At 38.3% G+C, this 14,713-nt stretch overlaps 1 protein-coding gene and 1 long non-coding RNA gene across 2 annotated transcripts; one reads left to right on the top strand and one right to left on the bottom strand.

The window, feature by feature from the left end:
* The first annotated feature begins 7,459 nt into the window (after positions 1-7,459).
* LOC105157783 (AT-hook motif nuclear-localized protein 5) lies at positions 7,460-13,496 on the top strand. The gene is made up of 6 exons (XM_020694999.2): positions 7,460-7,636; positions 7,948-8,559; positions 9,267-9,334; positions 9,757-9,888; positions 12,531-12,692; positions 12,832-13,496. Exons 2-6 carry the CDS (start codon positions 8,049-8,051, stop codon positions 13,063-13,065), a joined length of 1,107 nt encoding a protein of 368 aa, XP_020550658.1. The 5' UTR covers positions 7,460-7,636; positions 7,948-8,048; the 3' UTR covers positions 13,066-13,496.
* A 352-nt stretch (positions 13,497-13,848) lies between these two features.
* On the bottom strand, positions 13,849-14,472 carry LOC148789458 (uncharacterized). The gene is made up of 2 exons (XR_016067240.1): positions 14,248-14,472; positions 13,849-14,151 (listed from the first exon to the last, which is right to left on the bottom strand). It is a non-coding gene; the product is annotated as an uncharacterized LOC148789458 (long non-coding RNA).
* Between the last annotated feature and the right edge of the window lie 241 nt (positions 14,473-14,713).

Below are 14,713 nucleotides of genomic sequence, written 5' to 3'. Positions count from 1 at the left end.
GTTTTAGGTTCGGTTGAGCTTATAGTTTTCATCTGGGTTGAATGTGGGTCGAATTTAAAGTAAATTAACTATATCATGGGTTCTATACGAGTCCAAAATAGATTCTGTTATATTTTTAAATTTTTATTAGCCAATTAAATGCTATTTTTTATAGTATCAAGCAACCGGTAAAAACATTACTATAATTGTGAGTTCAATTTAAGTTGTCTTTGATTAAGTTTGACTAGATTATGAACATCGAGGTTGTACTTAGGGATTTAGAAAAATTCACACACATTGGTTCTCAATTAGAAGATGTGACACGCGAAGAAATAATTGAATGCTTACGTCGTAATGCAGATATTTTTGCATAGACTCCTCGAGACTTAGAAGGGATTGACCCTAACGTTATAACCCACCACTTTAATATCGATCCCCATATGAAGCCGGTGAAATAAAAGAAGAGGCATTTCAGATCTGAAAAAGACAAATTAATCCAGGCGGAAGTAGACAAACTATCAGTAGTCAACCATTTTGAAGAACTACAATTTTCCGAATGGCTATCTAACGTAGTGTTAGTTCCCAAGTCAAGAGAAAAGTGGCGAATGTGCATCGATTTCAGAGATTTCAACAAGGCATGCCGTAAGGATTTTTATCCTCTCCCTCGAATTGATCAACTGGTAGGCTCCACGTCTGGATGTGGGCTCTTAAGCATGATGGACGCATCACAAGGGTACCACCAAATAATGCTAGCTCTGGAAGACCGCAAAAGAGTCAGCTTCATTACATTTGCTGGAACATTTAGTTACGTGGCCATGCCATTTGACCTAAAGAACCCCAGAACCACCTACCAACGCTTGGTGAACAAAATATTCCATCCTCAAATCGGAAGAAATATAGAAGTATATGTGGACGATATGCTTGTGAAGATACTTACACTATCCTTCTTTAAGGTTTGATTTAATTACATATAGATCCCCTATGGTTTGAGAAATTATATGTAACACCCCTGAGGTTTGTTTTCATCTAACAAATAAGTTCACCCGTTAGTCAAAATTCATCGAATTGACTGATATTAACAAAAGAATTCGAAAAAAATCTATATTTATCCTCGATTGACTTATTACTGACTTATAGCAGGTAGATAAATCTTTTTATGATCAAATTATCCTCATACGTCTTTACGCATTAATGCATGTGATGAGGTATATTTTCACTGTTGTAAGGGTAGTTTAAATCGAAAAAAATTGTTCGACCTATAATAAGTCAATATTAAGTTAATCAAAGGTAAATATCATTTTCATTCAATTTTTTTGTTTGATGGGTATAGACCAAAAGGGATTGGCCCAAGAGGAAGTGCTAAGCCCTAGTCAGGCCCGCCAGTCCAAGAGAGAGTCAGCCCGCCCAAAGGTGTTGGACTTAGCCCATGAAGGAAACACCCGCAGCACGTTCGGCCCAAAAGGGAGGTCCACTAGGCTTAGTCTAAAGAAAGAGCCCCCCACACTAGAATCTGTTTAAGAAAGAAGCCTGCCTCATCAAAATTGGACCAAGAAGGAGGCCCAGCACGAAGGCCTGCAGCACCTTCCCAGGTCTAGCTAGAAAAGAAAAAAGGTACCCTCAACAAACTGAACTTCTCAACTTAAGAAGACTCCTTGCAAGACAATAGTGTTCACAGAGAAGAAGTTCTCCCTTATCTGAAGACGTGCTACTCAAGAAGGGGATAAGATGCAATCTTATCCATCAGAATCCCACCTTCCTTCTCGGATATATATCTCTCTCTCCAGAGTCCTTGTGAAGAGGGGCTCCTCCTCTATAAATATGGGTGGTACCCCTCAACAGACCCCTCATTCAGCATTTTGAGAACTCTCTCGTTGCTACTCTGTCATTCTAAAATTCATGTTCTTGTTTATGAAATCTTTATTTCTATCACGATTTCTCATTATAATTTATTTCTACATTTATTTACTTTTAAATTCGGGACTAATTAAGCATCGGAGTTCTAACATGTTGCCTTGCAAGTCCCTTTTCTCAAGTGCTTTCACTGAATTAGCCCAAACTCAATATCAAGATCCAAGGACTTTGGATCCTCGCTAAAATCGCATGCATCATTGTTATTATCAGCAAATTCAGTAATTTTTTACTAACGAAGGGTCTTATTTGTTAGACGAATGCAAATCTCAGGGGTGTTAAATGCAATTTTTCAAACCACAGGGAGTTTACTTGTAATTACACCAAAACTCAAGGGAGGAAAGTGTAATTATCCCTATTTTTAATAAGATCATGTAATTTAAGAAAATTGATTAAAAATATATATATTTTTTAATAATACTATACAATTTGAAGAAAGATATTACTATTGATGTGCATAAACATTAGCTAGCCCGAAAAAGCCCAAGTGATCCAAAAAAGAAACGAGAGTCCCATAACATCCTATGAGACCCAAGAGGACCTAGAAAGCGGCTTTGGTGGTTGCCTCCCAAAAAACAAATTAGAAAAAGGGAGGAGGCTGAAGGCATCCCCCTACTCAAACCTGACCAAAGCTTGACAAATATTCGACCCAAAAAGTCTACACACATGGCATCCCACTCTCTTGCGTGGCATATTGTCAATAGCTACATTGGACCACATCAGCCCTAGGAGACCCCCCCTGGCGGCTGAGACTCCTCACAAGTGAGGGGTTTCTCAAGACAAAGTAAGTAAGAAAAGACTCCCTAACAACTAGGATTCGCTGACAGCTAAGACTCCTTGAAGATGAGAAAGGTGCCCCTAAAGCCTTGGACTCCTCGGCAACTTAGACTCCCTAGTGGTTATGAGTCCTTGGTGATGAGAGTCCCCCAAAACTCAGAGATAAGGATTTAAAAGCACTTCAAACAGAAGATAAGATCAAATTATGGCTTATCCAAATGGCCTTCATCCACTCTTCCCAAAAATAGAGGAAACGTGCACAGTCTTATCGGAAGAGGGCACCTCTATAAATATAGGTTTACTCTTCCATACTCAGGACACTTCCAAACACCTTCATGAGACCCTCTAACATCTCTCTCACTCTCTAAATACTTTCTAAACATTCTCTAAGCAATCTACAAGCACAATATTACATGTTGTACTTTCTACCGACTTTATTAATCATTATCTTGATTTCACTTACATTTATTTACTTTTTTTGACTTTATTCAATTACAAATCAGTTACTTACTTGGGCGTTGGAGTGCGAACGCCATTTTGCAGGTCCTCTTTCAGGATTTGCATTCGATTTGGCCCAAGCTTTGAGCATAGTCCATATCAATTGGACTCGTGCATTTTGTGAATGCATCATTAGCTTCGTCTGTGGTAAACTTGAGTTAAAGACGTGAGTTATCATGAAAACCCCCAGCAATCCTGCAAGCAAAACAAAAGGTTGTGGAGGCACCTGGCAACAATCAGACTTTGCAAGGTGTTGCAGGAATATCCTTGGCCCCCGCCAGTAGAGCGATGGTCCCAGGACCCCCTAGACACGCTGACCCGCTGATTGAGCCTCCACACCATAGTCCCTCCTCAGACACCTCCTCAGGACTCCTTCCAAGACTCTCATGGACCATATAGTAGATAATCACAGCGGCCATATGGGAGCAAATGGGTACACTAGTCCAGCCTACACAGTAACTCCATTAGATGTGGATGCCCCCAAGGAAGAAGGTAAAAGGGTATCCCCTGCCTTTGAACCACCAATTGCAGGAGGTCAGGGACCCCCCTCGCAAATCCAACAGGGCGTCCCTCCTCAGTGGCTAGCATGTCTGGAATGTTTGCAAAAAGACCTCCAAGACGTCCAGTACCAAATTGCGGGAACGCCCTCGGAGAAACAATAGGATATCCTTTTCAGTGAAGAAATCATGGCAGACGAACTCCCCCTCAACTAGAAGGAGCCCAACCTGCCGGAGTATGATGGAATCACGGATCCGTAGGAGCACCTCTCCTACTTTGAGAATGTTGCCCTTCTCCACCGTTACACTGTTGGGGTTAAGTGCCGTGTGTTTGTAACCACCTTCATATGATTGGCCCAACAGTAGTTCAATCAATTGCCATCAGGATCTATCCGATCGTTCAGAGAATTTCGTTCTTTCTTTCCCCGTCAATTTTTCAATAGTAAATGATGTCAAAAGACAATCATGAGCCTTTTCTCTTTACAACAAAGAGAAGGAAAATCACTACGAGTATCTTCAATGCTTTTATTTAGCGGTCTTAGAGGTCCCTACTGCAACATCTAATACACTAGTTTGTGCTTTTACGCAGGGATTACAGGAGTGGGATTTCTTCAAGTCCTTAACTAAGAAGCCCCCTTGCAATTTTTACAATCTCCTAGCACTAACTGAACAATACATCAACTTGGAGGAGGCTAGAGAGTACAAAAATGCTGTCCTTGGTGAAAAAAAGCAAGGAATAAGAGGTCGGGGACCTACTCCACCCAGACGTCTTCTAAGAATAAACCCTGCCCCCGAGGCAGGCATCTTCCTAATAAAAATTCCTACACCAAGGGGACATCCCCCTCAGAAAATAAGCTCTGCCCCAAGGGGGCATCCCCCTCACTGAATAATTTTTCACATGCAAGCTTTCCTAAAGGAATGTTTTTAATACTTTAATTAAATAATCTCGGAGGTTTATTTTACCACTTTTAACGTGTTAACATGTGCTTCTGGTAGGGATTTCATGAGGAATGCATCCCTCTCATAAAAAGCCATGTCTTCCACACAGGTGCTTCCCCGAGCAGGTACTTAGGTCCTTCTTTGGGGACTTTTAAGCTCTGTCCCGTGCAGGCACCTAAACCCTCCTCCGTGGAGGCATCTAAGCCTTGCTTCCGACGGATACCTTATTTTTCCTCCGGTGAGGTTCCTGAGTCTTGCTCTAAACCCCCCCCCCCAAATAAGCCCTCTGAGGAGGAGGCACAATAATTTTGCTCAGTGCAAGACCTATCCGTAGTACATATATGTGTCTTTGTTATTTAACATGCTCTTGCAGAAAGATAAAGCCCAACATCGGAGTAGGAATAAAAGGCACCCGTTAAACCTTCCTCTATGGAAGCATCCTCATAAAAAGTCCTGCTCCATACAGGCACGAAGTAAGCTCTCTTTTTATCTTAAGCATTGTTATGCTACTGACATTCTTTGCAGGAATTCGAAAAAAAAAAAAAAAAGAGAGAGAGCAAAAGAAAAGTTCATTATTCGTACCCGACCTCTGAAGACTTCTAGTCTAAATAAGTGTCGAAATCTCCACTTATGAGAGTGGGGGGCTATTAATGTGCATAAAAATTAACTGGCCCAAGGCCAGAGTGATCTAAAAAAGAAACGAGAAGCCCTCAACATCCTAGGAGACCTAAGAGGACCTGGTAGGCGACTTTGACAGGTGCCCCCTAGAAAACAGATTGAAAAAGGGAGGAGACTAAAGGCATCCCCCTACTCGAACCATGACCAAAGCTCGACAAATCTTCGATCTAAAAGGCCCACACACATGGCAGCCTACTCTCCTATGTGACATCTTGTCAACAGCCATATTGGACCACATCAGTCTTAGGAGGACCCAACCGTTGCGACTGAGATGCCTCACAAATGAGGGATCTTCCAAGACAAAGTAAGTAAGAAAATACTCCCTAACAACTAGGACTCCCTGACTGCTAGGACTCCTTGCAGACGAGGAAGGTGCTTCTAAAGTCTGGACTCCTTGGCAGCTTAAACTCCCTAGCGGTTATGAGTTCTTACTGATGAAGAGTCCCTCCAAACTTGGAGATAAGGATTTAAAAGCACTTCTAACATAAGATAAAATTAAATTATGGCTTATCCAAATGACCTTCATCCACTTTTCCTGAAAGTGGAGGAAACATGCACAACCCTATTGGAACAGGGCACCCTCCTATAATACAGGTTTACTCTTCCATACTCAGGGCACTTCCAAGCACCTTCATGAGACCTTTCTCACACTTCTCTTACTCTCTAAATTATCTCTCTCACTCTCTAAACATAATTATATTTTGATATCATAACAACATACATAGCTTAAAAATTAGTACACGATATTCTATCAAAAAAGAATTCTTATTGTATTGCATCCAATAATACCTAAACCAACTTGTTTTCAATCAAACTCATATCTAACCCATAAATTTGGATTGGATCCAGCCATTATCAACCCAATCAAATCCATTCGAAACCACCCATTTGCTACCTCTAATTACATAGGACAAAATAAATTCAATCCTAAAAAAGAATTTGTATATATTTAAAAATTTATAAGATACTTTAAAAAATTATATTAAATAACTCTATAATAATAGTGTTGCAACAATGGGATGATTGTGGGATTGGGGTGATAAGGACATGTTGGTGGTACTTAGGTGCACCCAACTGTTCACCAATGCCTTCAAACTTCTAAAGTCATCAGAGTCAGAGTCCTTAACGCCTGCTCCGTCCCCACCCAACAACAATATATTTTTTTCATTTATTTGTTTTTAGGTTAATTACACTTTACGCCCTTAAAAAATAATATAAATTGCATTCATTCCCTTGAAATTCAAAAAATGACACAAACATCCTTTACTAGGACGTGCAATAATTTCCATTGGAAGAAATTGGCGCAACACCTCATAAAAGTTGGGTAAATTACAATTATCTTTCTTAAAATTTAATATAATTATGAATATTTTTTCGTTATTTGAAAATTATAAATATCATATCAAGTGGAAAAGAATTATGTAGCCTTAAACTTAGAAATATTCCGCCGTCGTTAGAGCAGTCAAACCAACTCTCATACGAGCTCCGAGCGGTTCATTCATCTGACCGTAACTAGAGCCACTTCTGATTCTGCAATATTTTCTTCATTAATCACTCCAGATTCTTTCATTTCCATGTAAAGATCATTTCCTTCATGAGTACATCGTAGGGTAGTAATTTTTATCCTTACTCTATTTTTTTTCCTGACAAAAATTAAAAAATATGAGGGTGAATACAGTAAATAATTCATATGGAATATTTTTTAAAAGAGTATTTAATTTCTTTAAAATATATAAAATTATATTCATAATTTAAAAGGGCGTTTTAATCAGTTAACAAAAAAATTGGATGAAAACCTAACGAGATCTAACGAATTGTGCTCCTAAAAAAGCAATATTATGTCTCAAACTTACATAAACTATTATATTTAGTTATTTACGCCACATATTTGATTGATATTTTAAGGTAGACATATTAATAGTTGGTAAAATGTAGTTGGGGTTTTCGTGCATTTTAAAATTTTATTAAGGGGTAAAATATAATTAATCATAGAACGGTAACTTTGTAATTTTCGAAAGTAACATCAGAAAATTTTTAAACGGTTGAAAGGGCATTTTTCATATGTTTTATGTAATAAGGGGGGGTGAATGCAATATATGCCATAGTTGAGGGTGCAAAGAGTAATTAGGCCATAATGAGTAATAGAAAAGGTGGCCTTCCCCTTACTTTAATTCAAAAGCTGAAAATTTTCTATTTCATCTCACTTTTGTCTTTACTCTCCCTCCTCTTTCCAAAACCTCCCCATTCCTCTCTCTCTCCCCCACATTCTAAATCTAGGGTTTCATTCCCTCTTCACCCGTTTTTCCTTGATGCTTTGACTGTAGTTGAGCAGCTGTGGAATTAGAGCTGAGAATTTGATGGTTGGGTAGCTATGTGTTTTCTACATTTTTCGGATAAGCTTTAATGTTTGCTCCTGGCATTTAATCTGCCCCAGGATTCAACTTTTTGAGGGTTTTTTTTTTTTTATATCTTTTGAGTTTTCTGTTTCCGGTTGAGACCTCAAATTTCATATTTTATCGATTTTTTCACTCTCTTCCGTAATTAATGGAAAAACCCATGATAAACCCTAGTTAAAACTTCAACCTTTCCCGTTGTAGTGTTGTAATTCTTGTTGTGTTTCTGCTTTCGGTTTGTTTATTAGGTTTTTGATCTAATTGCTTTGGTGGGTTAGTTACAGATTTGCAATTTTAGGCTGGAACATTGGAAGACTCTGGTTTTTAGGGTGAAAAATCTCAAGAATTGGATCTTTAGTGTGATTTTGCCAGTAAATGAATGGATGGGAGAGAGGGGATGACATTACAAGGGTCAGCTTCATATTACCTCAATAGAGCGGGATTTGGTGGTTCTGGTGGTTCGGGGCCTGGCCACAATGTTCATGGTGCTGGTGGAGGTTCAGCCACTGCACAGGCTGGTGGGATAAACACGCCACCTGTTTTCAAGACTCATTCTAATCCTAACATTCAAGTACATCCAAATGTAGGGATCAGTGGAGGTTCTGTGAGTGGTTCAGCATTCCACGTTGAGAACCCCTCATCCGATTTTGCTCATGGAATGAGTGATAGAATGAATATGTCTATCGTTTCCAGTTCTCCCCGGGGTGGGGAGACGGTGAAGAAGAAAAGGGGCAGGCCTAGGAAATATGGCCCTGATGGAGCTAACATGTCTTTAGGACTGTCTCCAATGTCTACCTCCACGCCGTCCTCCGGGACTGTCACCCCAGGCGAAAAACCACGCAGAGGGAGGCCGCCAGGAACTGGGTGGAAACAGAAACTTGCTCCACTTGGTATGTTTTCTCTGAGTAGATTGATCTTCAGTATTATAACGCCTTGCATGATAGCCTGAATGATGTTTATCTTGCTTTGCCTGTACTCAGCTTTGAGATGGTCACTTATCTTCTGTGTGTGTTGAGCCCTATCTACGAACCCATATGACACAAACCTTCCAAAAAGGAAAAAAAAAGTTCAAAAGAAGGGGAAAATTTGATGTGGCTTTAAACAGCAGGATTATAAGAAAAAAGAAAGATATATCAGCTTAGAGGTATAATTTGGACAAAATATGATATTCTAGTTGTTAATGAAATAATAGTCTGTGGAATCTTTTGCTTGTCCCTTATTGAGCGTCTAAGTGTTGTGTTTGTGCCTTTTGTTTTCCTCTAAACTCATAGCAAAATGAGTTTCTTTTCTTTTTAGAAAAATGAAATTATTAGGTATGTCTCTAGGCCATGCCCCAGTAGTCATATCGGGCCATGCCTCAGTAGTCATATCGATATAATCATTGTGAGGTCTCATTTTAGTATTTAGATGTTGGTGCTCTATACGCTTGTTAAATGCTTAAATCCTGACCAGCAACCCTCTCCATCCAAAAAGAAAGCTAAGAAATAATTACTTTCGGGAGAGCAATTGTTGTTTTCTTTGTGGTTATATGTTGGTTTATTCTCTCTCCAAGTGCTTTTAGTAGCTATGAGCTTCTGAAAAACTTTTCTTTAATCAGGTGACTGGATGAACAGTTCTGCTGGACTAGCTTTTACTCCACACGTGCTGCACATTCAAGCTGGAGAGGTTTGTTCTGCGCCACATTTGCATAATCATTATAGCAGTTTTCATCTGCAACTTTACACTTTACTCGTCCCATATTGCTCCATCACAAAGGTTTCTGATAAGTTTTATGAACTTCCTTTGACTCAAGTTAAGATTAATGCATAAAGCAGTTGAACTTCACATAGATACCGTACTGAATTGAGACCATTTTGGTGGTAAACTGAAAGCATTTTTCTGAGCGTTAGTCTGGTTTCTACTGCTCTTATTACCAGACCTTGATTTGATAAGTTTTATGCTGTTACACTCATGTTAGACCTCTATGTTGACTTAATCAAAGAACATGTCAATGTTTGTATTGCTACATGCTTCACATGCAATAGTAAATTTTTTGTGTCAAGGCAGTATTATGTGGGGGACTGAGTATTAATTTAAGTTTCCTGCAGGATGTTGCGGCAAAAATATTGGCCTTTGCACAACAGAGACCGAGAGCTTTATGTATCTTGTCTGGTAGTGGATCAGTTTCTGCTGTGACACTACGCCAACCTACAACTTCTGGTGGCACTGTAACATATGAGGTTGAGGCACCTTTTACCTGCTCATGTTCTTTATACGGTTATATTTAAAAGACCTGGAAAGTTCTTTGCATTAATTTTAAGATTGATTAGTTGAAGCCAGATTCTGATAATCACTTTCCTTCAATTCTTTTAACTTTTCAAGACAGTGAGTATAAGCTATTGTGAAATATTTTCCAATGTGTGCCTAATCACAACTGCATCTAGTTTACCACTGTTGAAAGGTGCCAATGTTTTTCTTGCTTGGGTTGCTGGTGATGAACAAGAAGGAATTAGTGTGTCACTGCTGTTGCTTTATGTCATAGTTCAATTTATATTCCAGGATACTTCATGTAAAATAATTTGCAGACAAGAGAATCTAATATCTTGAAGGATCTGTATCCTCCGAAAGGATTTTGCAAATGAGAAGTCCAATGAGTATGCAATGTAGCTAGGAGATTGTATATTGAGATGTTGACTACTCATGGGTTCTGTTAGATTTAGGTTCATGATGGTTATTTTGCTTCACTACTTTATGGTGCGAATTAATTTCAGTTGATCTTCCCAGAAATAGGATGCTTGAGATACCTGCCTTGCTTTGCAGTCTTTACTCTGGTTTCAGTGAACCTTTGTTTTAAAAATTAAAATTGGTTCTGTTTGTGTCTTCTAGTATCAGGAAATCTGTCTTGAAGATTAGATATTTCATGCTAAATTGCTAATATAATTACCATATGGTGTTTTCTTTGCTAAAACTGTCATTTTCACAAGGATAATTACAACGCTCTCTCTTGAGGTTTGGTCTAATTACACTTAGTCCCCCTCAAATTTGAAAAAATTCATCTACCACCCTTGAGACTGACGACTGTTAAAAAACACTAATGTTCTTGATAAAACTACTCTCACACAAACCTCCCCTAAGGTTTATTCAAATTACAGGGACATCCCTCCTTATGGCTAAGCAATACCAGATGCTTCAAAGCAGCCGTTTGGAGATTGAAAACGGATGATTCAACCTCTAGAACTCAGATGAAACAGTCAAATCAATATAGAAAGACTAGTGCCATCTCCGCTTACTATTGAAAGAAAGACAAGTGGGGTAGGTTTGTCATATTACAATTGCATCAAAAAAAATTATTTTAGAACTAGACCCCTGGAGTTTAATATGTATTAAAAATAAAATAATAAAAATATATTTCTAGATCTTCACTTGCTTATATTATGCTTTATCGTCAAATATAAGAAAATTCAAGTTAGTTTCTAAAAGTTGATTTGATATAAAAAAAACTAATTGTTTCATATGATTCACAATGATGCACCGTACGCATTAATTTAATTTTCCAAAAACAAGATAAATGGGTATCAAATTAACATATAAACGATATATTCAATTGGATTTTTTCAAAATAATTTTTGATTGAAGTAATTTAGAATATACTTAATTAATTCTATGAGATGATTTTAAATTTTTTATTAGAAGTTAGAAACATTAAATTTATAAGAGTAGTATAAATAAATAAAAATTTTAATTGATAAACATGATATAACTTTTAGAGAAACTTTTATAAATTTCAACCAAAAATTAATTTAAAATTGATCATTTTACTAAGATAATGATGTTGGTAGTATTGTAAAATGTTTAGATTATTTGTAGGATGATATTTAAAAATTTTATAAAGGTATATGTAACTATAAAAACTTTGGAAGGGCATATTTGCATTTAGCTTAAACTTTAAGGGGTTTTGTGTAGTTATGAAATAGTTTGTCAAAGTTAAAATTGGATTTTCACTCAATTCTTATTCAGAGTCTCGAAAACTCAGTTAATATCATTAATGGTTAGTCAGTATGTCAGATAATAGCAAATGATAGGGTACTAGATGTCATTTCCTAAACCTCTAGGTTTACGTGTAATTAGGTCAAATCTCAGGAGAGAGTATTGGATTTATTTTGTGACTTGCACCAGAGTGAGGCTCCTATTGACTTTGCTGTGACATGCATGATGGGGGGGGGGGGTTTAAAAATTGGCATTATAATGATTCTATCTGCCTCTGATCAGCATTGGAAATTGACCAATTTTGCTTGATTCCATGTTCTATATAAAAGATTAAATGCCTGGGACTACACAGTACAGTGGAGCAGCATTTATATAATTACAATTTACTTTGGTTCCCTTCCCAAAGTGTTGAGTGATGCATGTCGCAATTGACAAGATAATTCTTGCCAATATATTGATTCATGCACTTAAAAGGCGAGAGAATGAAATCTAGTTCAGTATCTTCGCTTCTTTTTCCTGTCTAAGTAAACATTAAGATCGTGTATGATTGATGTTTACTGATCATGCTGTAGAATGCCACAGTTAAGGGCACCAAACAAATCAACTTCAGTGGTTCAAGTTCTTTTGTGCTGTTTCTTGTTCCTATTTGTACATGTTTCCTTTTCGTATATTTATTGGAAAGATTTGATTAGTTTGTATTATCAAGCTCTAGAACGAAAAAGATTATTGCAGATTTTAATTTATTATCTTTGTCATCTAGCTTGCTGCAAGTAACAATCTCAAGATGCAATTCTCATGTTATGCATTGCTACAACTACAGTGTGCGGCATATTTTGTTGTAGTATGTCTTACTGCCTCTTGCAGAAGCGACTAATACACCATGTTATTCTTTTAGGGCCGTTTTGAGATACTATGCTTGTCTGGTTCTTACTTGCTTGCTGAAAGTGGTGGTCCACGCAATCGGACTGGTGGTATAAGCATTTCTGTCTGTAGTCCTGATGGCCATATGATCGGTGGTGCGATAGGCGGTAAGCTCATCGCAGCAAACCCCGTGCAGGTATACATTTGGCCACATTCTCTATTCTATCAGGGGCAAAGTCCCCTATATTGCCTATTGCCCTTGCTAGTCTTGCATAAGTCGTCATATCGGAGAATTAAGTTGATGCAAACTCGGTGCTTGATAAATTTTTCGGCAGGTGGTTGCATGCAGCTTTGTGTACGGAGGTACAAAGGCAAAGAACAAAGCTGACTCCGGATCAACAGATGAAAAATACCTGCTAGAACAACAACCTGCGGAGAATTCTTCAACCCCACTCAGTACTGCTCCAACTCAAAACCTCACTCCTAACTCCGGAACAAGCGTTTGGCCATTGGGTTCACGGCTGGACGTCAAAAGCTCCCAGGGAGGAATTGACCTGATGCGCGGATAACAACAGTCTACAATAGGCACATTGCAGTTTTTTTTGTATATATGTGTTGTTGTAAATGGAACGCGCCAGGGACCAACCAACTCTGAACTCGCCGTCTCCCTACTATTAGACGGTGGGTTTGCTAACATATCAATCCTGTAACAGAACTTCGCTCCCAGGTTCTTGAAAAATTAGCTGTGGTAGAGAACTTACAATCGTCGGAAGGTAAAGGATTTGTTGTCATTGTAATAGGTAGGTTAATTGTTGTCTGCAAAAGGTGGTGTCTTAGTTAACTTAATGGGATTCCTTTTGTCCCGGTCCATTGCTTACCACCGGACCGCTAACCCCATGACCCTGTAATGTTAACTTGGATATTCAGGCTACTGATTCGAGTCTGTTGTTACCCTTTTTGGCACGACAGTTTCTGGTTATGAGCATTGAGATTCTTTGCATACCAGCTCGATTTCTTTACTGAAGAATGTGGGGACTTGCATTTTTCCCTACTTCTTTTGGTGTGTATGTTTCAGTGTACTGTTGGGGTTCTGCGAGAATCCTGTGCTCATTCGCTTGTGAGCTATTTTTGTGCTTCAAACCAACATACTTCACAATCAATTATCATTTTTTGGTCGAAGATAAGCTGAAAAAAGTATTCAATATTATAATCTTTATTTTTGAATTGATTAAATTAATTTGATTTAAGCGCGGAAAACATTTCCTTTTGTCAATTTCTACATTTTATTAGTAAAATTATAAATATTTTGTTATTTTTAATTTTAACTTTTAATTTTAAATATTTTCGACCCTAATCATAAAACTGAGTAACTGATTAGAAGTTTTGGATTAATGGAAAATGAATAAAGCTGGAAAAGCAAACAATTCCTTATCCTTGATACTCAAGAACTAGGCAGAAACCTAATTGGCCTAAAGATTCAATGCCCCACGTCTCTGTTCAGATACTCCTCCTTCCATACCTTACCGTAACTGAGAAAATAATATACACTCACCAGTCACCTCCTCCACCTAGATCAGTGCCTCTACTTTCATTGCCTCAGCACCATTAGAGTAGGTATGAGATTAACAATTACAAGGATGACCATCGAGTTTCAACTGTGATATCAAACACTTTATCAGAAGTCACAACTCAAACTGTTGAAATCCCGGAGCCCTATTCCCAAAAGAAGAAATAAAATGAAGGGAAAATACATCTTCTTCTCTACCGTTGAAATTGGGCGTATAAAGTCCTCTCTGTCTGAGGAGATGGAGGCGCTGCTGAGTCGATGGTGGAGACTGGCCGGAAAAGGGATACATAGGTGATTGCCTATGGTGGTGGTGATGGTGGGTTTAGGAGAGGGCTGCTGGCGCCAGGGGTTTCTTATTTATTCAAGTTAAATTCCGAAAATCGAAATATAAACTTGGAACTTGTCATGATTTTCCCCATAACACGTCATCATGATCCACGTCAGAGGAACTTGCGCAGTCACCGATACTTGAGCAAGTTATCAACAATATGCTTGACACGTAGGACAAATCGAAGAGTCAACTACTGTGCTGGAGATACATGTCAATGGACATGTAAGATGAGCTGATGAGTCAACTGTTGTGATGGATGTGCAATGTCACCAACACATAGGACTGGTGTACACTCCACTGTTGTGCTGAAGTGACATGT

The sequence above is a fragment of the Sesamum indicum genome, linkage group LG1, assembly GCF_026168435.1.
Source record: "Sesamum indicum cultivar Baizhima isolate 11 linkage group LG1, ASM2616843v1, whole genome shotgun sequence".
Classification (NCBI taxonomy): domain Eukaryota; kingdom Viridiplantae; phylum Streptophyta; class Magnoliopsida; order Lamiales; family Pedaliaceae; genus Sesamum; species Sesamum indicum.
The sequence above is the reverse complement of the archived record's forward strand: the minus strand, read 5'-3'. Positions and strand labels throughout refer to the sequence as shown.

Coding starts and splice junctions, on each gene's coding strand:
- LOC105157783 (XM_020694999.2), top strand. CDS start 8,049: ATGGATGGGAGAGAGGGGATGACATTACAAGGGTCAGCTTCATATTAC. Junction 8,560..9,266: donor ACAGAAACTTGCTCCACTTG/GTATGTTTTCTC, acceptor TTCTTTAATCAG/GTGACTGGATGAACAGTTCT. Junction 9,889..12,530: donor GTGGCACTGTAACATATGAG/GTTGAGGCACCT, acceptor TTATTCTTTTAG/GGCCGTTTTGAGATACTATG.